The following is a 24,036-nucleotide window of genomic DNA, read 5'->3' on the forward strand; positions in this document are numbered from 1 at the left end:
GTTAACATTTTCTACATATATACTGTTTCTCCCTACAACAATTCAGATGGTGGACCCATCAATAATAATTTGTTCATTAGTGCGGGTTTCATTATTATAGACAAATTTCAATCTCATTTCAACACCTCAAATTTATACATGTAGAAATTTTTAGCCATCTACACAGTAATAGCATTACTCAAATATTAATTATTTGTTCTATTACCTATTTTATTATCAGTATGTATTTTATTTATCATTACAAACTTATATCGATAGATATTTAGAGACTCATATTCATCTCAAATATGATACAATTTGTCTTTTTCTATATGATATCTCTTCTATCTATCTGAAATATAACCAATAATCTATAAAAAAAATATTAAGTACTAAAAATACTATATAAATTTTAGATATACACATTATAATATCTTAAACAATCTTAAAAAAAAGTTCGAAAGTCATCAAACTAAATTCATCCATTATGATACCATAACTCAAGTATTCATTTGTGGAACTTCCAAACAAATACAAAAAGCAACAAAAGCGAGGCAACCACTATTTATATTGGTCCCAACCCATACAATTATAATCAGCTAAAAATTTGCCATGCCCAGCAAGACATAGCAGCGGCTGCGGATCTTTTATCCAAAATGGATTGGGATGATGAAGTGTTGAAAGTGTCATTTACCCATCTTGTCCCACAAAAATAAAAATTATTTTTAATATAGTAATAAATACAATATTTAATTGAATATTAAAATTTAAGATGTATTACAATATTATAGATGTACAAAAAATATTAATATAATATATAAAAAGTTTGGTATTGCAATTTAACACGTGTTCAATATATATTTTATATATTGGTTAGAATATTAATATGTGTTTAATACGTATTTTGTAAATTAATTTTTTATTTATAAAATCTATCTAATTGTAATTATATTAAATAATTTTATTTTTTAAAAATATTATTTTTATTGATATAATATTACATAATTAAATATGAATTTTGCTAGGGAGACAATAGACTATTTATACAATGGACTATTAAATTACAAAATGAACATTCCCATACTATCTAGAATAACCATTCGAGTACTAGAAATAATAAACATCTTCCCAAAAAATTAAACTAATTTTAGAGTTTACCAAAGATCGAGCTCTTGATTTTCGGATCTAGAACTTTAATACCATGCCATAATACCACTCATTCCAAAAATTTTAACTGATAAAAAAATATAACATTAATAGTTATATATCTAATACTCAGTAAATCTTCATTGTCCATATTCTTATACTTTCCCATTAAATATATATATAAAATTATTTTACAATAATACTACCAGTGACCTGTATCAAAACTAAATTGAAAAAACAATGCCCATTTATGAAGTGACGTGGACATTCATTTCACCCCTCACATGTTCCAGTATTCCAATGTGACTCTTTGTCTCCATTCCATTTCTCATTCTTTCTACTGTTCGTCGTTGGCCTTCAAAGGACCACACCCTCTCCTTGTGGTTCTCAATTATCTTCTCCAATTTTCTTGGCCTTCACACTCTCTTCTTTCATTTTCTTACTCTCTCTTTCACTCCATCAACCTAATTTATTAGCTGCTGCTTCTTCTCCTTCCGCACAAATTCCCTCTCTTTTTGTTTCCATAGGTAATTTCCCCATCTTCCCTTTTCTTATTGCTTCCCCAATTTATCTTATGAATTGTTGCTGTTCTTTGTTTCGATGATTCTCTAATTTTGCTAGTGTGGTGTTGTAGTGGTGACTCTGAAATTTGAGTGAACTTGAGATGTGGCTTATGTATCTGAATAGTTGGGAAAATTCATCTGCATTTGAAGTTTTAGCTTCAAACTGGAATTACTTGTGATCATAGTAGTATTAATTGATTGATTGATTTCATTGAATAATCACTTAGGATGATATAGAGAAATGATGAGGTGAATCACATGCTGATCTGCTCTACGGTTTTAGAAAATGAAATATATAGTTATATACTTCAACTATAAATAACTGTTTGTGGAAAATTTCAGACTTGCCAACTAGATGTAGCTGCTACCTGCTAGCTAGTATTTCAAGCATTTGATACTATCTTTGCCGCTTGGATTTTTCAACATCTAAATGTTGGAAAAATATTATTAAAATCTAGGGTATTAGATATAAGTTGCTTTGGATTAATTTCTGGAAATTCTGGAGACATGAACTACATACTGTGTTTTTATCAAATGCATATTCTTTGAAGAAACATTTGGATGAGGTTGGGGCTAAGGTGCCCTTTGAAAAATTTATAAAAAGGGGTTAGGGAGGTAAGATGCAGCAGATTGCTGCATAAACACTAACTATTAGTAAATATTTGAAACAACACAAAGTGAAACCAAACTTTCAAGATTGTCATAGGAGTCTTCTAAGAAGTCATGCTTAATGTTGACTACCAGTTTTTTCGGCACTTGAATTACAAAATTAGTGGCATTGTGATTGGTATATATGATTCTCAACAATATAACACACAACTTCACTTATACTCTAATCTGTCAGTTTATTTTATCAATCAGACCCCAGATTGTATTTTCTTGAATACGAATTTGTTTCTGTATTTCTTTCTCACAATATGCATCTTTTTTAATGGAACTTGTAGTTCCTTAAAAAAATGGATTGTACTATTACTATCTACCATTTATAGGTAGGTTCTATGTCCTCATGCTCGTTTGTGATATTCTTCTGCAGAACTGAGATATTTCAAGTGTGATGAAGACCAGGCATACATGATTCTTTTCTTGATATTCTGATGGCACTTACTGCAAACAAAATTTCAAGTGGTCCTATTGTGACTCATAAAACAACTCTTTGTAGATCACACGAAAAACATTCTTCTTCCATGTCCACAAAGATCAACAGAATACAGCCTCCAGGGAATGGATTAGAACATGGATATATGAACCAAAGATGTTTCCTCACAGGGAGATCAACCTTACTCAATGACCCGGTTTTGATCATCAATGGAAAATCAGATAGGTCAATCTCAAAAAAATATTCTATCTTATGTAAATCACCTGGAGCAAACAATACGGAAGAGAAGGATCGTGTTACAACTTACGCTGACATTTCTGATTTAACTAGGTAATAGAATTAAAATATAATTAAGGGTAAAGTATATTTTTTATCTTTGAAGTTTGTCAAAAGATTTAAAAATACCCTAAGTTTTACTTTGTTTCAATTTTGTCCCAAATTGTCCCAAAATTTATCGATTTGCATCAAATATACCCTGATAGATAAATTTTCAAAAATTTAAGGACTAACTAGCAATAATGCATGACAACTATTTTTGGTTTGCTTGTAGTGATGGTTGTTCTTGTAAAATTGTTGCTGAATTGGTCCTAAGCTTTTTGAAAAATTGGCCATCAGGAGTATATTTGATGCAAATCGAAAATTTTTAGGAAAAAATTGAAATAAAATAAAACTTAGGATATCTTTAAAATTTTTGCAAACTTCAAGGACAAAAAAATTTACTTTACCCTATAATTAACCATCCTTCTACCATTATAATTCTTCCGTAATTTCTTATGCCTGGCCTAGTACCCTTTAGTTATTGCATTTCAGTTGCCAATTCTATCATATGTCAAACTAGCATTTATCTTTCTCCAACTTTTGATGATAGCATGTAAATTTATCACTATTTCATATTTGAGTATTCAAACTTAAATGTTAGAGATATTTTTCTGTGTACAGCAGACATACCAAAGATGAGAAAATTGATCGCATTCATTCTGTTCGTGGCTTGGCTGAAGCTTGTAAGTTCGTTCATAATGATGCAAAGTACGTCAATGAAAGGGCTCGCAATGACATTGTCTTGCTCTCACGGTACTTCCTGTAAGCTGTATTTAGTCCTATGTTTTTTTGCTTGAAACATGCTCTAACTATTGTTCATCTAGCTGTCTTTTTATCACACTATCTGATCAATTGTATAAATAATGTGTTTGGTCTAGATATTTTGATAATCATGGCTTGCAAATTTCGATATAGGACTTATCTGTAGCTGACTTAAATAATGCCTCTCACCTCAATGTCTATCCGTTTTATATATTGTATTTCCTATATACATATAAGAGTAAGAAATGTAATTGAGTCCTAGGCAACGAAAATAATTTTAAATTATTATTTTGTCAGAGGCATAATGAGGTTGGATGCTCGAGCGCGCCAAGATATTGCTTTTCTAGGGACAGAATTTCTCAAGCTTGATGGTTAGCCAATTCATTCGTTTTAAGCAATGTGATATTGTACTGAAACATGGCATCCTTATTCATACAATGAAAGTTGAAATAAATGTTTCATTAGAAGTGATACTTGTGTAAATATACTTTCTAAGCGATACTTGTATTTCATGTGAGGACAGCAATGTCCACCCATAAACCTAGAGCATCCCCTCTGCCCAACCAAAAGAAATAAAGAAACAAATAAGTCAATTGAGATTGCAATTATATTTAGCAAGCACCTTCAGTTTGAAAAGAGATTACGTTATTACTTATTGAAGTGTTTTTCTTCGAGCATCTGGGGAATGTTGAAGTGCTTTACAACAAAATTCCATGTGCATGGATCTTTTCTTCCTTTTATTGCTTCTGAAGAGGAAGGATTCAATAGGTGCATCATCTTTATGAATGATTCTATTCTTACATATATTTTTCTTCTTATTTTGCTGTGTAGCTCGGGCAAGAGAGGACACTGAGAAAATCGATCGTGATGTCAAGGAGAAAGCTAAACGGCTTAATAGCATTGCTGCTGTCTGTATCATCTAGAATCTTCACATTTTTTGATTGAAGATTGCAGATTGGTGGTATACTTTGTCCTGGTTTTTCACTCTTTTTTTTTAAATGTACTGCGCAGATAATAAAGGATAAAGCTCGGTCCAGATTGAAAAGTGCTGCTGATGAGCATTGGAGTGATGGGGCCTTAGAGGTGAACCTTTTATCCTCTTAGTTTTCCTTTTTCATCCGAATGATATGCTTGGTTAATATGATATAAGATTTTTATTGATATAATTTGCATCAAGTGATTTTGTCTTTGATACATTGCCTATCCCCTTGTCACTATTCTACACTCACGATTTGTTGGTTAAATGTGTCTTAATTGTTGACATAGAAGAGAAATTCTTCTACAATAATAATAATAATAATAATAATAATAATAATAATAATAATAATAATAATAAACCTTGTGATTCCTGTCTTGCTGAAACTCCATTACTTCTATGGAACAAAGAAACAAATTCATGGGTGGTCATAAATATGAAATCTGTCCTGTAATCTAATTTCATGGCTCGACTTAGGTATGCCTAGGGGGTGGTATGACTTGAAGTTCAGTCTTCCCTAGCTATTCTTCATTAAGTTAAAAACTAAAGCAGCCATATGGCTACTTTGTATAATCCTGTAGTCCATTAATTAAGAATTCAAACAACTATAAAACTGTTTTCGTGATCAGTACAAATTATTTTGTCTTCCCTTGGGGCAATAAAAAGTGTTTCTTGTGTAAAACTATGACTATCCCATCCCATTAGATCTTAATATGAACCTCTAGATCCTTTTGCAAGATCGCAGCAAGAGAAACAAGTGTTTGATTGTCTATAGCCAAAAATACAAAACCCCTTTTGACATAACCTTTGAACTATCAGGCTGATTTACGTCTTGCTGATTTCCGTGCTAAGCAGCGTGCTATGGAAGATGCCCTTATGGCCTTGGAGGTAACATTTTATGCTCTACAACAGTTTTCACTTTGGAATATTTCTCTTTTCTACTAGGCTGCATTTATTTACATGCACATGACACTGAAACATAGACACAGACACACAAGAACATATTTGACAGATGAGATATGGACAGAGACATTATGTCCTGGAACACTGAATTAGTGTATTTTGTGTCCTTTCTGTCAAGAAGGACACAAAGACACTGGACGGGGACACAATTTCTTTTTTCTTTTTATTGTCACTATTAATTTTTCATAATTATTTTTTTTACCATTTTATTTTTCTTTCTGAATTTTGTGTGAAGAAAAAATTTAAAGTAAATTGGACTTTTATTATTTGTTCTATCTTATATTCAGTTTATTACCAAACAAAATATAGAAGAACTAATTTTTGTGTCTTTGTCCTTTGTGTCCTGTTTCCAATGTTCTGTCTTGTCCTGTTATCAAAACCAAACTCAGCCCTACTTATTGTTACTGACAGTTGGAACTATTCTGCTTAAAATGAATTGCTACTCTACTTGTTTTTGAAATATCATGCATATTTTGTTTGAGCTCCCAGTTAAGAAATTTATTTTGTATTATGTAAATATTGCAGTTCATAGTAAACATCCATGACATGATGGTGAGCAAGATGTATAAATTGTAAGTCAAGTAACTTCAAATGCCTTCTTCTATATAATAATAAGCACTGAAAATTTGTTTTCTGATGATATTGGGTGCAGTCCTCTACGTAGAGATAAAAGATCTCTTTCAGCTAATAATAGAAGAGGTCGTATAAGGCTTGAAAAGAATGGAAAATCTGTAAATTTCCTCCCCGGGGATGTGACCACAGAACGGATCGCTGCTCTTCAGGTCTTTTCATGTTTGCTGTTTTATTTTCCTCATTACGTATAGATCAATTTCTGTAACCGAATTGTATCAGGGAAAGTATCAATCATATGGTAAGCTTTTAAGGTGAACAGGAAGCTTACTGGATTATGGCATCAGCACTATCCGAAGCAGATGGAATTGATTACACTGACCCTGAAGAGGTTTGATTCACTGTTTATTTTTTTTATTGTCTGATTCTAGTCACTAACTCAATATGCAAGTAATAAGCATTGATTTTTTTTGGGCTTTTTTTTAAACCTGGAACAGCTTGAGTTGTTGGTTACCACTCTTATAGACCTTGATGCAATGGATGGTAAACAAAGTGTATCATTGTTGGCGGAGTGTTCCAGTTCTCCTGATGACAGTACTCGGTAAGCTTTGTCTGATATTGGAGTCTTTCAAGGAATATGATTGCATTGCCTTGTTTTTCTCCAAAAAGGATCAATTTTTTGGGCTAAAAATACCTGGCTTTAATTCAACTAGTATTAATAGAATTAGCTTGGTTGGCTTCATCATTGACACGTTTTGATCCTTCTGCTACAAAACAAAAGTTACATATTATTCTGAAATTTTAAAATTTCCCTTTCACTATGTCGTTCAATTCTGAAAATGCAATCATAACAAAGCAAAAATTCCGTTGATTACTTGTAAAGAAATATATAGTGGTGGTGGCAATAGTAGTAGTAGGAGGAGGAGAAGAGAAACATTAAAAGCAACCTCAATCCATATTCATTTATATTCTTTTCAAATGTTATGCGTTTCCAGACGAGCTTTAGCCAATGCACTAGCAGCAGCACCATCCATGTGGACTCTTGGAAATGCTGGGATGGGGGCACTGCAGGTTGGTATATGCAAATCTATCATCATCTGTACTTTCGACTACTGTTACCAGTTTCATAATTTTTTCTCCTTTTGGCAGAATGATTTTTATTGTCTTGGGTTCATGTTGCAGAGACTGGCAGAAGACAGCAACCCAGCCATTGCTGCTGCGGCATCGAAAGCTATTTATGAACTGAAAAAACAATGGGAAATAGAAGAAGGGGATAGCTGGAGGTTTATGATGGATGAAAGCATCATGGAAGAGAAAGAGGGCACAAAATCAGATAGTGAGGAAGATACCAGATGAAAAAATATATATGGAAACAAACATTGCATTGTACAGCATAGATGCATCCCACGGATTGGATTCTAACTAGTATATTAACCCCAACATGATCACTAGCAAGTGACCCTTGTGCTCCTCTAAAAGGGTGTGTTTGTGAGTCCGAGGTTAAAATAAAAAAGGAGAGCAGAGAAAGGTTTGTAGAATGATATTATTTTTCAAACTTTTCGATTCCCTCCTTTTTTTTTTTTTTTCTCCTCAACCAGGAACACACCCTAGGATACCATTAGATTGGTGATACGCGTAATAAAATGCAAAGCTTTCATCACAATTGCTTAGATTTCAATTTATAAATATGCTTGTTTTCATGTAAGTGTTCTATATGTACAATGTACTAGATTAATTTCCTCCCACGGTGTTGGTTGATATAAACGTTATTATGGAAAATGGGACAACCTGTTTCAACTTTTTTTTTGTGGTTTAATTATTTTATTAGTCTTTATAATTTTACTAAATTTGTAATTTAGTTTTTATACTTTTTTTTCCCTTTCAATTAGGTTTTTACATAGTTTTTAATTTTATAATTGTTTTTTTTCGTATCAAAAATCTAAAAATTAATTGAATATTTTTCCCAAAAAATGTGATAAAGACTTAGATTTTAAATTGTGAGTACTTTAATTTACAAAAAAAATATTCTGTTAATTCTAATATTTTTTACACTAACAATCATCTAATTAGAAAATTAAAAGTTCTATAGGAATTTAATTAAAAAAAAGTATATGAATCTACTTATAAATTTGGTAAAAGTTAGAATTTAAAACTATAAAAATCAACAGAATAATTAATTTTTTTTAAAAAAAGAAACATATTGATTCATCACTGTTTTAAGAATTAAGACCATGTTTCCCCCAAAATATAACAAATCTTATGACCCATAATGTGTGCCTAGCTTGATAAAATGAAAAATTACATCTTAGACAAAAAATAATACTTGGATATCGAAGAAAATGATTTTGTATAATTATTTGCTTAGATGACTTTACGGTACCAAATCATCCAAATGAAGCACTTCTAATTCTTCACAGTAACAAACTTTTGTCAACCCTCATTAATTTGAACCTCCCCCATTACACTATTCATGTCAAGCATTAATATAGAGAAACCCCAGTTAGGTGAGAGTGGGGGCAATCATTTTTTTTCTTTTATGTCATAATTTAACAAAAACCCTAATGATGGCTAGCAAACGTGGCTTTAATGCCGCCATCACCTTCCTTAAATTTGATTAATTAATTTATTAACTAATTGATCTATAAGTTGGGGTAGAGTGGTAGACTATTGTGATTACTGATTAGATTACATGGTTAACGAGATTTTTCGCTTTTCTTAAATCTAAGAATGAGCTTTTCAAAAGCTAAAAGATAAAGGGTGAGACCAAAATAAAGCAAAAGGTGAAGGAGGTAAGACTATGATCCCCACATAACATCATTTCCAATCTTTATTCAATTGCAAAAGTCCTTAAATCACTGTCACAGTGCCCCCAATTGATCCAACTCCCTCCCCTCCTTTATCAATTCTCTTTTTCTTTCTTATTTAGAATTGTCATCATACCATCCACTATTTACACCGTTGTTCCATCATTCCCATTTCCCACCCTTCACTTTAGATTTTTAATAGGCAGAATCCCAAGTTACCCCATCTCTTTTGTGTGTTCCCTACTATCCTACCCAAGTATAAATATCTAATAAGGAAAATTTTTTATTTCATTTACATAAAATTTAATTTTGATTTATTATCATTTGCAAAGGTGAAATATCATAAATCTAATAAAAGATTCCCATTTAGTAAAAAAATAAAAAATAAAAAAGGCTATATTTGGACGCAACTACAGCTAAACTATAATACGGTTATCACACTCCCCATATAATCATACTTACTGTTATGATGGGTAACCGAAAATTAATGGGTTGGATAAGTTTGGCTGTCCCAATCGTCTGAACGATGAAACGTCCAAGTGAGTTTGTGATCCAAGGCCCCCATCCGACTTGTGTAAGGGAGAATGGGGGGTGGTACCTGCAAAGACACTCCGATGCCAAAGTCAGCAAAGGGGCAAAACAGGTCTAGAGAGTATTGGGCTTCTGAGATACCTGAGAGATGCCAGTGTATTTATAGTGGTGAACCCATAACCACCGTTGAAGTAGTTCCGCCATTTAAGGTGGATAACCGTCCTTTTATCTTAGGGAGGTTGAGATATGGCTCCTGGAAGTGGGTAGAGAGATTTTAGGGGCAGTTACTCATTTGAATGAGTGGTTATCTGCAGCTAATATTCGTCCCCGACTTCTTTAGGATAAGTCGTAGTAAGAACCGACTTCGTAGGGAGGAGGTTGGTACAGGGCGAGGCTCAACCATTTGGATTGGGCCTTTCATTTGGACCTGGGCCTTATCGTTGGGTCAGGGTATGAACAGTGCCCCTACTCGAGCCTAATTTCTTTTAAGACTTGGGTTCGAGTATTCTACTCGGGGTCGTGGTCGACTTGTGAGGGAACCGACGTGATCGTTCGCAACCGACGTGACTTTTCGTGACTTTTGATTTTCACAGTTACGTCTAATCAAACGTCGCGTCCGTTAGGGGTATGCGTAGGTATTAATTACCTTGGTAACGGTGCATTCATTAATGATCGCTTCTATTTTTACCATTATGCCCCTAACGTGCTTATAAGTGCTTCCCCCTTCTTTCGTTGTTTCGTTTCTTCGATTTTTCAAATTTTCCCTTTCATATGTTCGTGGAACACTTTCGTTGAAGGCTTTCATCTTCCTCTACCCCTTTTCAGGCAAAGGTTGGTTCTTTCTTCCCTTTTATTAAGTGCTTCTGTTTGCATGCCTTTTATTTTCTTTGGAGAGGGAGAACATGACGCCGTAGGTTTCTGTTAGATTCCATATCCCTTTAGGAACTCTCGTTTTTTATTCTTTTTTCTTTTTCCTTTGTAGGTTTTCATCATACCTTAGGAAAAATGTCTTCTGTAGAAGTTCTTGCTCAGTGGGTTGATGTTACGGTCTTGGGGGAGGAACCCTTGGTTGATGTCGAGTTTATCACCAACCTTCGCACTCATCACCATATTTGTACTTCTGAGGAGGACGAGCTAAAGTATGAATTGGTGGTCCCGGGACCGGGTTTGTTTCGGGAGGGACACTGAGGAGGTCCCTCATTTTTTCTATATGTATGAGAGTATGATTACCCGTTCGGGTGTTTTTCTTCCATTTTCTGATTTTGAAATAGCTGTTTTACGTCACTGCCGAGTTGCTCCTACCCAACTTCACCCCAATTCTTGGGGTTTTCTGAAAATTTACCCGTTTATCAGCCACGCCTTAGATTTTCCGACCTCCTTGAGGATTTTCTTCTATCTTTTTCACATGACCAAGCCCTTCAGTGGGCTAAATAACAAGCAGCAATGGGTGTCTTTCCGAGCCATACAAGGTCGGAGAGTTTTCACCCTTTTTGATGAATCCTTCCATGACTTCAAAAATTATTTTTTCAAAGTTCAAGGTGTAGAGGGTCACCACCCCTTTTTCCTGAATGAAAATTCTGTTCCTTGCTTTCCTCTGTACTGGTTGGAGGCCTCCCCCTATGAGAAATATGGTTTGGATGACTTGGATGAGGTGGATGCAGCCATTGTGGGATTCCTCCGAGAAGTGTGGGGGAGGACCCCGTATCTGGATACCAAAAAATTTCTCCAGGGGTCGCCGACCTTTGTCCAGACACAATTAGGTAGCCTTTGTCTTTTCTGCTTTTATTTCCGACTTGTATCTTGTTTTTCCGACTTGTCTGACTTTTTTGGCTACTAATTGCTTTTTACAGAGATGGCGAAGAAGAATTCCAGTGAATCCAACCAGAGGGTCCAGGAGGTCGAAGCGAGGTCCTGTGCCAGGGCCGGCAGCGCCAGGGTAACTAGCTCTCCTCTTCCTCTTCCTCCCCCTTCTTCCCAAAATTTGGGGACCTCTTCTTGTCCTATTGTTGTTTTCTCCTCGGCCTCTTCTCAGCCGCCCCCTTCCCCCCGATCTTTTCCTGAGCCAGACAAGAAGAAGCGCAAGACTTTAGAGTCTTCCTCTTCTTTTGAAGGTGAGGCTAAGGTGGATGCTCCTGCATTTATCCGGAAACACATCTATCCCTATACTCGTATAGGTATGGATGATGTTTCTGTCCGGAACCGCCTCACTATTCTGGCTCAGGAAAATATCAGGGCGGCGGCGGTGTGCACTAAGTTTCTTGATATTTTTTAGAAGACTCCTCTTAGCTCTTTGGGTTCAACTTCGAGGGTTGAAGAGTTGGAGGAAAGGCTTCTCATGTATCAGAAACATGAGAAGGAGTTGAAGGAGGAGGTCGTTAAATTGAAGGAAGAGAGGGATGGCCTCCGGGAGAAGGGGAGCAAGTTACAAGCCCAATGCAATATGGAGGAGGGCTTGAGGAAGAAGGCGCAGGAGAGTTATTTGAGCTTGTTTAAGGACCTCGTGGAGGTGAGGAAGGACTTGTTGAATTCTCGGACTGCTTACGCCGAGTTGGAGGACTCTATTGCTGAGGGAGCCGAGGAGGCTTGGAGGATTTTTAAGGAGCAGGTCGGAGTCCTTGCTCCCGATCTGGATCTCTGTCCTTTGGACCCTGACAAGATTGTCATTGATGGGGTCATTGTGTCTCCTCCCCGAACTGTGTCTGAGTCCGAGTTGAAGACTCGGGGTCAGAGAATCATAGAGTCTCCTCCCCGACCAGACGACGCTCCGAGTTCTTCCAAGGCTCCCGATACTTCTCTTCCAACTCCTGTGGGTGCCCCTCTCCCTGGTCCTAATGGCGTTGCGACCAATCTTCCTGATTCTGGTGGTGATCTGACTACTCCCTGTGGTGATGCTTAAAAATTTGTTGGCTATATGGGGGCCCGGCCTGTGGGTCCCCTCTTTTTAAACTCTCTCTTTTTTTATGTTGGTGGTGGTAGTTGACATTTTATTTGGCCTTTTAAGGCCGTAAACAAAATATTTTAGAAATACCCTTTTTTGGATAAGGGTTTAAGTTATCTTTTGTGTGCATGCTTTTTCTGTTTTTGATACTTAGAAAATTTCTTCGACCTTTTCTTGAAAAACGTTTTCCTTTGGCCTGTCTGTCCTTCTGAGATTTTTTCGCTTTGAGGACTTAGGACAGTCTTTTGGCTTTTTTAATAGGTTTTTCGATCTCTTTTTCACTATTCCTTATACTCAACTTTGCAGTTTATTGAGTTTTTATGACTTAGGTTATTTTTGCGATGCGTTTTTCTTCTACTCGGTTTTTCATTTCGATTTATGGGTCGAAGTGTTTCCAAACTTCTCTACTCGGGTTTTCATTTCGACTTATAAGTCGGAGTGTTTCCGAGTTTCTTACGATCAACTTTTATAACCTCTTTACACCGACTTGTACCTCGTCGTTTTATCCTGACGACCATCTAAGTCGGTTCATGGGATTTTCACGCTTTGTCGAGCTTAAGTCAGCGCGTTTCGTAGAAAGAAAATAAACGAGAAGGAATTTTTATAAGAGATATTTGAAAAAGATCTTTATTTATTTGGAAAGGTGCTTTTACTGCTATTAAGGGTTTTTAGCAACTTATTCCCCTTAGGCTCTACTATGATGCCTCGTTAAAAACCCTTCTTCAGAAAAAATCCTTTGTTTTTTGGGAAAAAATCGTGAAGTAGGGAAAAGAGTACATCAGGGAGTAGAGTTCGCTTTTAACTATAGTACCTTTTCATGTTGCAAGCATGCCATGACCTTGGTAACTCGGTGCCGTTTAGGTCGGTCACCTTATAATAACCTTTTCCTAAAACCTCACTAATTTTGTATGGTCCCTTCCAATTAGCAGCGAGTTTTCATTCCCCCGATTTGTTGACTCCAATGTCGTTTCTGATCAATACCAAGTCGTTTGGGGTGAAGCTTCTTCGAATGACTTTTTTGTTGTACCTGGTAGTCATCATTTGTTTCAATGCTGCTTCTCTTATCTGGGCTTGCTCTCGGACTTCAGGGAGCAGTTCAAGCTCCTCTTTGTGCCCCTGTATGTTTCCAATCTCATCATGGAGAATCACCCTTGGACTTTGTTCGCTGATTTCTACTGGTATCATGGCTTCTACGCCGTAGACGAGTCGGAAGGGCGTTTCTCCAGTGGCAGATTGTGGCGTCGTCCGGTAGGCCCATAACACTGGTGGGAGCTCTTCAGCCCAGGCTCCTTTTGCATCTTATAGTCTTTTCTTTAGTTCTGCCAGTATGACTTTGTTGGCTGCCTCGGCTTGTCCATTTGCTTGTGGATGTTCCACCGAGGTAAACTGGTGTTTGATCTTCATACTGGCCACTAGGCTTTCGAAGGTAGAGTCGGTGAACTGGGTTTCGTTATCTGTGGTAATGGAATATGGTATCCCATACCTTGTGATGATATTTTTGTAGAGAAACCTCCGACTTCTCTGGGCTGTGATGGTGGCTAATGGTTCTGCTTCTATCCACTTTGTGAAGTAGTCTATTCCCACAATCAAGTATTTGACTTGTCCTGGGGCCTGGGGAAAAGGACCTAACAAATCCATCCCCCATTTTGCAAAGGGCCATGGAGAAGTTATACTGATGAGCTCCTCGGGGGGAGCCACGTGGAAATTTGCGTGCATTTGGCATGATTGGCACTTTTTTACAAATTCTGTGGCATCTTTCTGCAAGGTCGGCCAATAGAATCCAACTCTGATTACTTTCCTGGCTAGTGACCTGGCTCCGAGATGATTTCCGCAGATCCCATTATGAACCTCCTCTAGTACTTCAGTGGTCCTTGAGGTCGGTACGCACTTCAACAATGGTGTTGATATTCCTCTTTTATAAAGGATATTTTTCACCAGAGTGTAATGTTGTGCTTCCCTCCAGATTTTCTTAATCTCTTTTTCCTCTTTGGGGAGGATGTCAAATTTTAGGTATTCGACCAAGGGATTCATCCATCCGAGGTTTAGCCCAGTTACCTCTAGGACATCTCGTTTGTCCTCTTCTTTTACTACAGAGGGTTCTTGGAGAGTTTCCTGGATCAGGCTTCTGTTATTCCCTCCTGGTTTGGTGCTTGCTAACTTGGAGAGGGCATCTGCTCTGCTATTGAGGTCCCGAGTTATATGCTTAACTTCGGTTTCCATGAAGTGCCCTAAGTGTTCCAGAGTTTTTTCCAAGTACCTTCTCATGTTTGGGTCTTTGGCCTGATACTCTCCATTTATCTGGGAGGTCACCACTTGAGAGTCGTTGTATATCATCACTTTCGTTGCACCGACCTCTTCTGCCAGTTTCAACCCTGCAATCAGGGCTTCATACTCTGCTTGATTATTTGAAGCTGAGAATTCAAATTTGAGGGACACCTCTATTTGGGTTCCCCTTTCGTCGACTAGTATTATGCCTGCGCCGCTTCCTGTCTTGTTTGAGGATTCGTCTACATAAAGTTTCCATGTAGTTGGTTCTTCCTCTTGATCTCCTGCGTATTCTGCTATGAAGTCGGTGAGGCATTGGGCCTTGATTGCTGTCCGAGTTTCATACTTTAAGTCGAACTCGGAGAGCTCTATTGCCCATTGAACCATTATCCCTGCAACATCTGTCTTCTAGAGGATTTTCTTCATGGGTTGGTTCGTTCGGACTCTTATGGTATGTGCTTGAAAATAAGGCCGTAGCCTTCGTGAGGCTATTACTAAGGAGTAGGAAAACTTCTCTAGTTTGTGGTACCTTAGTTCAGGGCCCTGTAGAACTTTGCTGATGAAGTAAACTAGATGCTGTCCGATCTCGTCCTCCCTTATCAGGGTTGATGCGACAGCTTTATCTGCTACTGACAGGTATAGGACGAGATCTTTCCCGCTTAGAGGTCGGGTCAAGATTGGTGGTTGGCTCAAGAACTTTTTGAACTCCTGGAACGCTCCTTCGCATTCTGGAGTCCATTCGAACTAGCATCCCTTTTTTAATAAAGAAAACAGTGGAATGGATTTGAGTGCTGATCCTGCCAAGAACCTGGAAAGGGCTGCTAGTCGGCCATTCAATTGTTGGACCTCTCTTAAGCAAGTCGGGCTCTTCATTTCAAGGATGGCTTTACACTTGTCGGGATTTGCCTCGATCCCTCTCTGTGTTAGCATGAATCCTAGAAATTTTTCAGCCTCTACTGTGAAGGTACACTTTGCGGGATTTAACCTCATCCCGTGTAGCCTTATGGTGTCGAAGACTTGCGAGAGGTCTGTCAAGAGATCAGCCTTTTCCTTAGTTTTCACTAGCATGTCATCTACGTAGACTTCCATTAAGCTCCCGAGATAGGGGGCGAACACCTTGTTCATCAGCCTTTGGTATGTGGCCCCTGCATTTTTTAGTCCAAATGGCATGACCACGTAACAAAAATTTGCTCTGGGCGTGATGAACGATGTCTTCTCCTGGTCCGGCTCATACATCGGGATTTGGTTATATCCCGAGTAGGCATCCATGAACGACAAGTATTGATATCCCGAGCTGGAGTCTACTAGAGCGTCAATACTTGGAAGTGGATAAGGGTCCTTGGGACATGCTTTATTTAAGTCGGTGTAGTCGACACACATTCTCCATTTGCCATTTTGATTCTTGACTAGCATTACATTTGCTAGCCATGTTGGGTATTTGACTTCTCTGATGAAGCCGGCTTCTAGGAGTGTCTGTACTTGCTCTTCCACCGCTAGAGCTTGTTCAGGACCAAGCTTGCGCCTTTTCTGTTGTACAGGTCGGGATCCTGGGTACACCGAGAGCTTGTGCGACATTAGCTTGGGGTCTATCCCGGGCATGTCGGAGGCTTTACAGGCGAAGAGGTCGGAATTGTCTCTTAGGAGCTTAGTCAACCCTTGCTTCAGGGTTTCCCCTAGGCCGGCTCCTATGTTGGTATTCTTTCCTTCTTCTTTGCCGATCTGTATTTCCTTGGTTCTTCCCCCTGGCTGTGGTCGCAACTCTTCTTTGGCCCTTGCGCCACCGAGTTTTATGGTGTTGACTTCTTTGCCTTTTCCCCTTAGGTTCAGGCTTTCATTGTAGCACTTTCTTGCCAATTTCTAGTCCCCACGCACCGTTGCTATTCCCGCTGATGTCGGGAATTTCATGCAGAGATGGGGGGTAGATACCACTGCTCTTAGTCGGTTTAGGGTAGCTCTTCCGATTAGGGCATTATATGCTGACCCCACGTCGATGACTATGAAGTCTATATTCAGAGTTTTGGATTTTTCTCCTTTTCCAAAAGTAGTGTGGAGGGGCAGGAAACCCAGTGGTTTTATTGGCGTATCGCCTAGCCCATACAAGGTGTCGGGGTAGGCTCTCAGCTCCCTTTCGTCGAGCCCTAGTTTATCAAACGCAGGCTTGAAAAGGATGCTGCTGAACTTTTTTGGTCCACCAGAGTTCTGTGGAGATGGGCGTTGGCTAGGATCATGGTTATCACCACCGGATCATCGTGTCCGGGGATTATTCCTTGCCCATCTTCCTTTGTAAATGAGATGGTAGGAAGGTCGGGCGATTCACTTCCTACCTGGTAGATTCGCTTGAGATGTCTTTTGCGAGAGGACTTGGTGAGCCCCCTCCCGCGAATCCGCCTGAGATCATATGTATATGTCTCTCCGGAGTCGGCGGTGGTGGGTCTCTTCTGTCCGCATCATCTCGCTTTCTCTTTCCATGATTGTCCGACCTCTCCATGAGATATCTGTCAAGTCGGCCTTCTCTGGCTAGCTTTTCTATCACATTCTTGAGGTCGTAACAGTCGTTTGTTGAGTGACCATATATTTTATGGTACTCGCAGTAGTCGCTGCGACTCCCCCCCTTTTTTATTCTTGATGAGTTTGGGAGGCGGCAGCCTTTCAATATTGCAAATTTCTCTGTATACGTCCACTATGGAAACTTTTAGAGGAGTATAAGAGTGATATTTCCTGGGTCTGTCGAGACTGAGGTCTTCTTTCTTCTTTGGCTCCCTCTCTCTATCTTTTATCGAGGGGAGGTGTCCAGGTCGCCAACTTGACTCTCTTAGTCTGGCGTTTTCCTCCATGTTGATGTACTTCTCAGCTCTTTGTTGTACATCACTCAAGGAGGTGAGGTGTCTTTTTGATATGGACTGTGAGAAGGGTCCTTCTCTAAGCCCATTTACCAGCCCCATAATGACTGCCTCGGTGGGCAGGTCTTGAATCTCTAAGCATGCTTTGTTGAATCTTTCCATATAATCCCGTAGAGGTTCTCCGACCTCCTGTTTTATTCCCAGGAGGCTCGGTGCATGCTTTACCTTGTCTTTCTGAATGGAGAACCGCATTAGGAATTTTCTCGAGAGGTCTTCAAAGCTGGTGACCGACCTTGGAGGGAGGCTATCAAACCACTTTATCGCTGCTTTCGATAAGGTGGTTGGGAAAGCTTTGCAGCGTGTTGCATCAGAAGTGTCAGCCAGATACATCCGACTTTTAAAGTTGCTTAAATGATGCTTTGGATATGTGGTTCCATCATAGAGGTCAATGTCGGGGCTTTTAAAGTTTCTTGAAACTTTTGCCCTCATTATGTCCTCACTAAAAGGGTCTTCCCTTCCTGGGGGCGACTCTTCTCGGTCGCCATGGGACTTCCGACTTTTGAGGGAGGATTCTAACTTTAAGAGTTTTTCTTCTAACTCTTTTCATCATTCCATCTCCTCTCTTAAGTGCTTTTCTATTTCCTTTTGTCACTCCCGCTCCTGTTCCAGTTGTTCCAAGCGACCTTGGTGGCCATGGAATAGCCCTATTAGTTTGGTTATATGGGGTGGCCCATCCTTTTCCGATTCACGCCCCTCGGAGGAGTTCATCTTCGGATTTTTAAATCCGGAGGTGCCTTCCCTATGTTGGTCGTTGGTTCCCTGGTGAAGGGTTAGGTCTGCGTCATTATTTCCGGTATCTAGATTCTCTTGTTCAGAATCTGATGCCACATTGTGACATGTCCGCCATTACTGGTTGATCTCTCGGGTCCCCGACAACGGCGCCAATGTTACGATGGGTAACCGGAGATTAATGGGTTGGACAAGTTTGGCTGGCCCAATCGTCTGAACGATGAAACGTCCAAGTGAGTTTGTGATCCAAGGCCCCCGTCCGACTTGTGTAAGGGAGAATGGGGGGTGGTACCTGCAAAAACACTCCGATGCCAAAGTCAGCAAAGGGGCAAAACAGGTCTAGAGAGTATTGGGCTTCTGAGATACCTGAGAGGTGCCAGTGTATTTATAGTGGTGAACCCATAACCACTGTTGAAGTAGTTCCGCCATTTAAGGTGGATAACCGTCCCTTTATCTTAGGGAGGTTGAGATATGGCTCCTGGAAGTGGGTAGAGAGATTTTAGGGGCAGTTACTCATTTGAATGAGTGGCTATTTGCCAGCTAATTTTCGTCCCCGACTTCTTTAGGATAAATCGTGGTAAGAATCGACTTCGTAGGGAGGAGGTCGGTACAGGGCAAGGTTCAACCCTTTGGATTGGGCCTTTCATTTGGACCTGGACCTTGTCGTTAGGGCAGGGTATGAACACTTACTATATGACAATCTTTTATTTTTTAAAGATTTAAATAAAATGCGTTTCTAGACATATATTAAGAGTATAATGATATTCTTTTTTTTAATTTTTATGTATTTAATGTATTAAAAACTTTGTAACATATATTCCGTTCCCATTTGAGTTCACATTAATCGTTTAAACTATTACTTAAATAAAAAAGTCTTGCTAACATGTGTATGAAGAATTATAAATACAATCGTGTCATCTCTTAAAAGAGGAGGATTGTGTGTATCATCACAATGACCGTGTGAGTTTAGACATGTATAAAATTAAACTAATTATACTTTACTGTTTAAGTTGGATTTTTAAGTGGATAAAGAAATCAAATAAAGAAACAAAAGAAAGAAAGGAATGCCTATCAACTCAACAGTATAATATGGAATTGATACATTTGGCCGAATAATTTGGATGTTAGAGAATAAGTACTCGAGGGTAGAGCCTTAACTGCATTGAAGCAATGATGGCAATTTGAAAAAGCAAGAGGAGCTTAGTGAATAATGAACGTAGTAGTTTTGTGTCATGTAAGAGCGTCATATTAGGTCGTTTGTTCAAATATTGAAATTGAGATTAGAGAATTGAAATTCAGTATTATATTTGATTATCAGCATTAAAATTTTAGTATTAAAATATAAAATTTTAATTTTTTTAATATTTTTAAAAATAAAAATATAAACTAATAATATTTTTTTTAAAAAAATATTTTTATTTAATTTTTTAAATTATAAATTTACTATTCAATTTTTATATTTATCTTAAATTAATATAATATTAAAATATAACTCAATCAATATATTTTACACTAATATAAAAATTTAATTTAATCTTTATTTTTCATATTTTTAATTTTTTACATTTTTTAATTTTAATCTCCGTTCCAAAGGTGGCCACAGAACTGATTAAGTGGGCTTCGGTAACCTTTACATAGATGACTTAGTAAGCCATTTTCATGGATAGTGGTGGGGCCCATCTTGCGCGTGAAATGGTCCAAACCAAATTCATGGAACTATAAAGCTGTCTTTGCTTGTCTAGTTGTCTTTATTTATTTATTTCTTTATTTTGGAAATTTTTATTTAAGTAGAAAGAAAAGAAAAATTATACTAAATTTGCTGTATGTACGGATACCTGTATTTATTTCCCAATGGTAATCAAATAGAAGGGAAAAGAATCACAATTGTTGGACTGGTGTTGGAGAAAAGGAAAAATTATCTTTTTGCTTTTTCTTTTTCTTAATATTAATTTGATTTGATTATTATTGCTCTTGTCTCTTGATATAATATTAGAGTGTTGTCATTCATGATATTAAGTGTTAACGGTATATTCTTTAGCAAATTAACTTTACAATTTTTTTAGCATAATTTATGACACAATTTGAACCAAAGGCCATTACTTTGGCTATATAGAAATGAGAGTAACTAATTATGACTGTAAAATCGTTTAAATAAAGTTTCAAATGAAAAATATTATATCGGCTTACAAATTACAATTTATTGATTATAAAATAAAATATAAATTTTACTTAAATTAGTTTTGGATGTATTTGAAAAAGTATGTGCTTTTCAAAAAATGTAGCAGGTATAATTAATAAATCAAAATAAAAATAATTTTTAATAAACATAGACTACAAAATTTAAAATTTAAAATAATTTTAATAGATATAATTTATAAAATTATATAAAACATTTTAATTTAAAAAAAATACAAATTGACTTTAAAAAGTATCATCATGAATATTTTTATAAGTATACATAAATTTTAAAAAATAAAACAATAATTACATAATATTTTAATTTATCAAATATTAAATAAAATATTTATATTTTTAAAAAATACAGACACCTCTCTAATCACTCATTGTCACATCTCATTCCCCGACTTTATAGATGTATAGTATTATCCAAAAAATTGACTACTAGTTAATACTCTCATTTATGATTTTTTTTGTTGTCCACGGTATCTCCCAACTCAATAGGTTAAGGACTAATCTATCGCGGATCGGAGCTATGTTCAGAAGTTTATCGCTGGTCAATGAATTGCTGTATGCACAAGACAAAATTCGAACTCTCAGACACTTACTTAAGCGAACGAGTGATTTTTATTATGTAAGTATGTAACCTTACAACTTATCCAATTCATTTTGGACACAAATATGAAATGCAGAAGAAAATAAAAGTATACATGCAATGTCATTACCAAATAATCAAATATGAGGCTATTATAGTGTCGACTGGCATTGAAACAGTTACGGATAAAGATAGTATTATGTCACTGCTGAGATCTACTTTAAGCCTTTAGCTAGCTACTAATAATAATGTTGCACATTGCTCATAATAATATTCATTATTCAGTGAGTGAATATAACAATTGCACGTTCCGCAGGCCCTGCCTCTCTTTCCAATTACTTTAGAGACTTTGCTGTTCCTCAAAAACTTGAGCAACATCACCTTTTCTTAATCTCTCTCTAGATATATATTTTTAGGTTATCTTTGTTCTATTTAGTTTGTTTATAAACAGAAAATTTGGTAAAACTTTTGTTTCAAATCTCGCAAAGATCTTTTTGTTATATTTGAATTTCGTTTTAAAAATAAAATAAAAATATAAAAATTATATCTGTTGTAATTCAATTCTCATACTAAACTTAAAACTATGACTAATTTAAAAATATTTTTTTAGAAGCATGTCAAACCATACAAAATATATTTTGAATCATATTTATGGAAGATCTTACTTATATTCCATACAAATTTATCTTAATTCTTTTTAAATTTATCCTCAAAATATTATAAATAAAAATCTACTCACGTCTAAATTATAAAGGTTTAATTATTCTGCTGATTCCTATAATTTTATCGAATTTTCAGTTAAGTCTCTATACTTTTTTTTAATAATTGAGTGTTTATACTATATCAATTTTGTAATTAAATCCTTATTAATAATAAACGTTAAAAAATGTTTATAAAATATAAATTTAATTATTTACCCACACCATCTATCTTCTTCCACCCTCACCCTTTCATCATTTTCCCCTTTTATCCATCATCTCCTCATTCTTATCTTGTGTCACCCGCCTTCTTATACCAATAAGTTTCTTTTCTTCCATAGTAAAATTTTGTCATAATCAACACAAATTTAGAACTAAATTTTTTGTCATAATCAATTTTTAACATAATCAGAAGTAAAATTTTTATCATAACATATAATCAGTTAATTACAAACAAAATACATAATTAGAACTCATAATCAGAATATTTTTTTTAACATAATCAGTAAGCAGAAGTAAAATCAAGTAAAAGTATAATGAAACAAAAGTAAAATAAAACAGAAGCAGAAGCAAAATGAAGTGTTGAATTCGATTTTTCTAAAATCTAAATGCATCGGTCCAAGTCGTGAGGATGTTGACACTAGGAGCGATCAAATCTGGTTTGAGAATCTCAGGGTTCAAGCCGTAGGTCGTCTTGTAGAGAACGATGCTAGAACTAATGCCGCTTTGATTCCAAAGATCGTTCCTTTGAATTTGAGAGTTGCAGTAGGGTTTACGGTAGATGAGATGTAGGATTTTATCATGTCGCCTTCATTTGCGCCCACGACGCATGTTGGGATGAGGTGAGCATCACCGACGAGACCCTCACCATTGGAAATTCCATTTGCGAGGATCATTCTAACTCCACCAGCTTTCTTCACCATCAAAATTGGCTACATCTCCGATTGCAAATCATGATTTCGCCTCTCACTATTTTAGATTCAGTGAATTCTTCATGCAGAATGAATTAGATAAAACATCAAATTTTTTAAAATATATTAGTTGGTACATTTTTTCTCTCAATAAAACTCGAAGTAGTGGATTTGATGGAAGAGGTAGATGACATGGAAGAGAGAGATGGAAGAGAGAGAGTAGAAATTTTTTTATTTTATGTTGAGGCACTTTTATAATTTAAAAAATAAAAAGATGTTATTTTTTAGGTTTTTTATTTTATGTGTAATATATTCATTTTATTTAATAGAATATTTCGTTAATTTTAATTTTTTATAATAATAAGAATTTAATTACAAAATTTAATATAATATAAAAATTTAATTAAAAAAAATATAAAAATCTAATTAAAAATTTAATAAAATTATAAGTATCAAGAAATTAACTAAACCAACCCTAAACTATGTTATTTAGTTATTTTCTTCTCCTCCTTATACCTACCTCTATTAATGCCTTGAGCATTGCAACCTAATATTCTGATCCGTAAATTTATATTCTATTAAGAGACAATCCTATTATCACCTTCTGAATAGTATCTATATCCTTATATCCATATTTAGAAGAACTTTTGTATTTATTATTTTTAATTTTCATTGTAATTTATTTTTAGATCGTTGGTTATAAATTCGATCCAAACTTGGACAGACAGTCAAAAGAATATCGTATATTGCAATGACAATATTTTTGACTCACCATGATGTGATACTTGAATTTCGTTTAAAAAAAAAAACATAAAAATTATATATGTTATAGTTCAATTCTCATACTAAACTTAAAGCTATGACTAATTTAAAAACATTCTTTTAGAAGTATATCAAGACCATAAAAAATATATTTTGATCATATTTACGGATCTTAAATAAATTCTACACGGATTTATGTTAATTCTTTTTAAATTCATCCTCAAAATATTATAAATAAAAAAGCTTAATTCACGTTCAAACTTTAAAGGTTTAATTATTCTGTCGATTTTTATAGTTTTATCGAATTTTCAATTAAGTTTCTGTAATTTTTTTTAATTGAATCCATATACTA

General features: G+C 36.1%; 1 protein-coding gene across 8 annotated transcripts; it reads left to right on the forward strand.

Annotated features, from left to right (window-relative positions):
* Positions 1 to 1,351: 1,351 nt before the first annotated feature.
* Positions 1,352 to 8,152, forward strand: LOC112702533 (senescence-associated protein AAF, chloroplastic). 8 transcript variants are annotated; one of them, XM_072199151.1, is made up of 13 exons: positions 1,352 to 1,652; positions 2,722 to 3,114; positions 3,727 to 3,855; positions 4,162 to 4,235; positions 4,696 to 4,772; positions 4,876 to 4,947; positions 5,660 to 5,728; positions 6,329 to 6,375; positions 6,456 to 6,585; positions 6,696 to 6,764; positions 6,871 to 6,974; positions 7,369 to 7,444; positions 7,523 to 8,152. In XM_072199151.1, exons 2-13 carry the CDS (start codon positions 2,783 to 2,785, stop codon positions 7,727 to 7,729), a joined length of 1,386 nt encoding a protein of 461 aa, XP_072055252.1. In that variant the 5' UTR covers positions 1,352 to 1,652; positions 2,722 to 2,782; the 3' UTR covers positions 7,730 to 8,152. The 8 variants fall into 8 exon arrangements, with proteins under 8 accessions (XP_072055252.1, XP_072055253.1, XP_072055249.1 ...); XM_072199152.1 differs by having other exon boundaries at positions 7,556 to 8,152; XM_072199148.1 differs by having other exon boundaries at positions 1,386 to 1,652; positions 3,724 to 3,864.
* Positions 8,153 to 24,036: the final 15,884 nt, after the last annotated feature.

This window comes from Arachis hypogaea, chromosome 7, assembly GCF_003086295.3.
Source record: "Arachis hypogaea cultivar Tifrunner chromosome 7, arahy.Tifrunner.gnm2.J5K5, whole genome shotgun sequence".
Classification (NCBI taxonomy): Eukaryota; Viridiplantae; Streptophyta; class Magnoliopsida; order Fabales; family Fabaceae; genus Arachis; species Arachis hypogaea.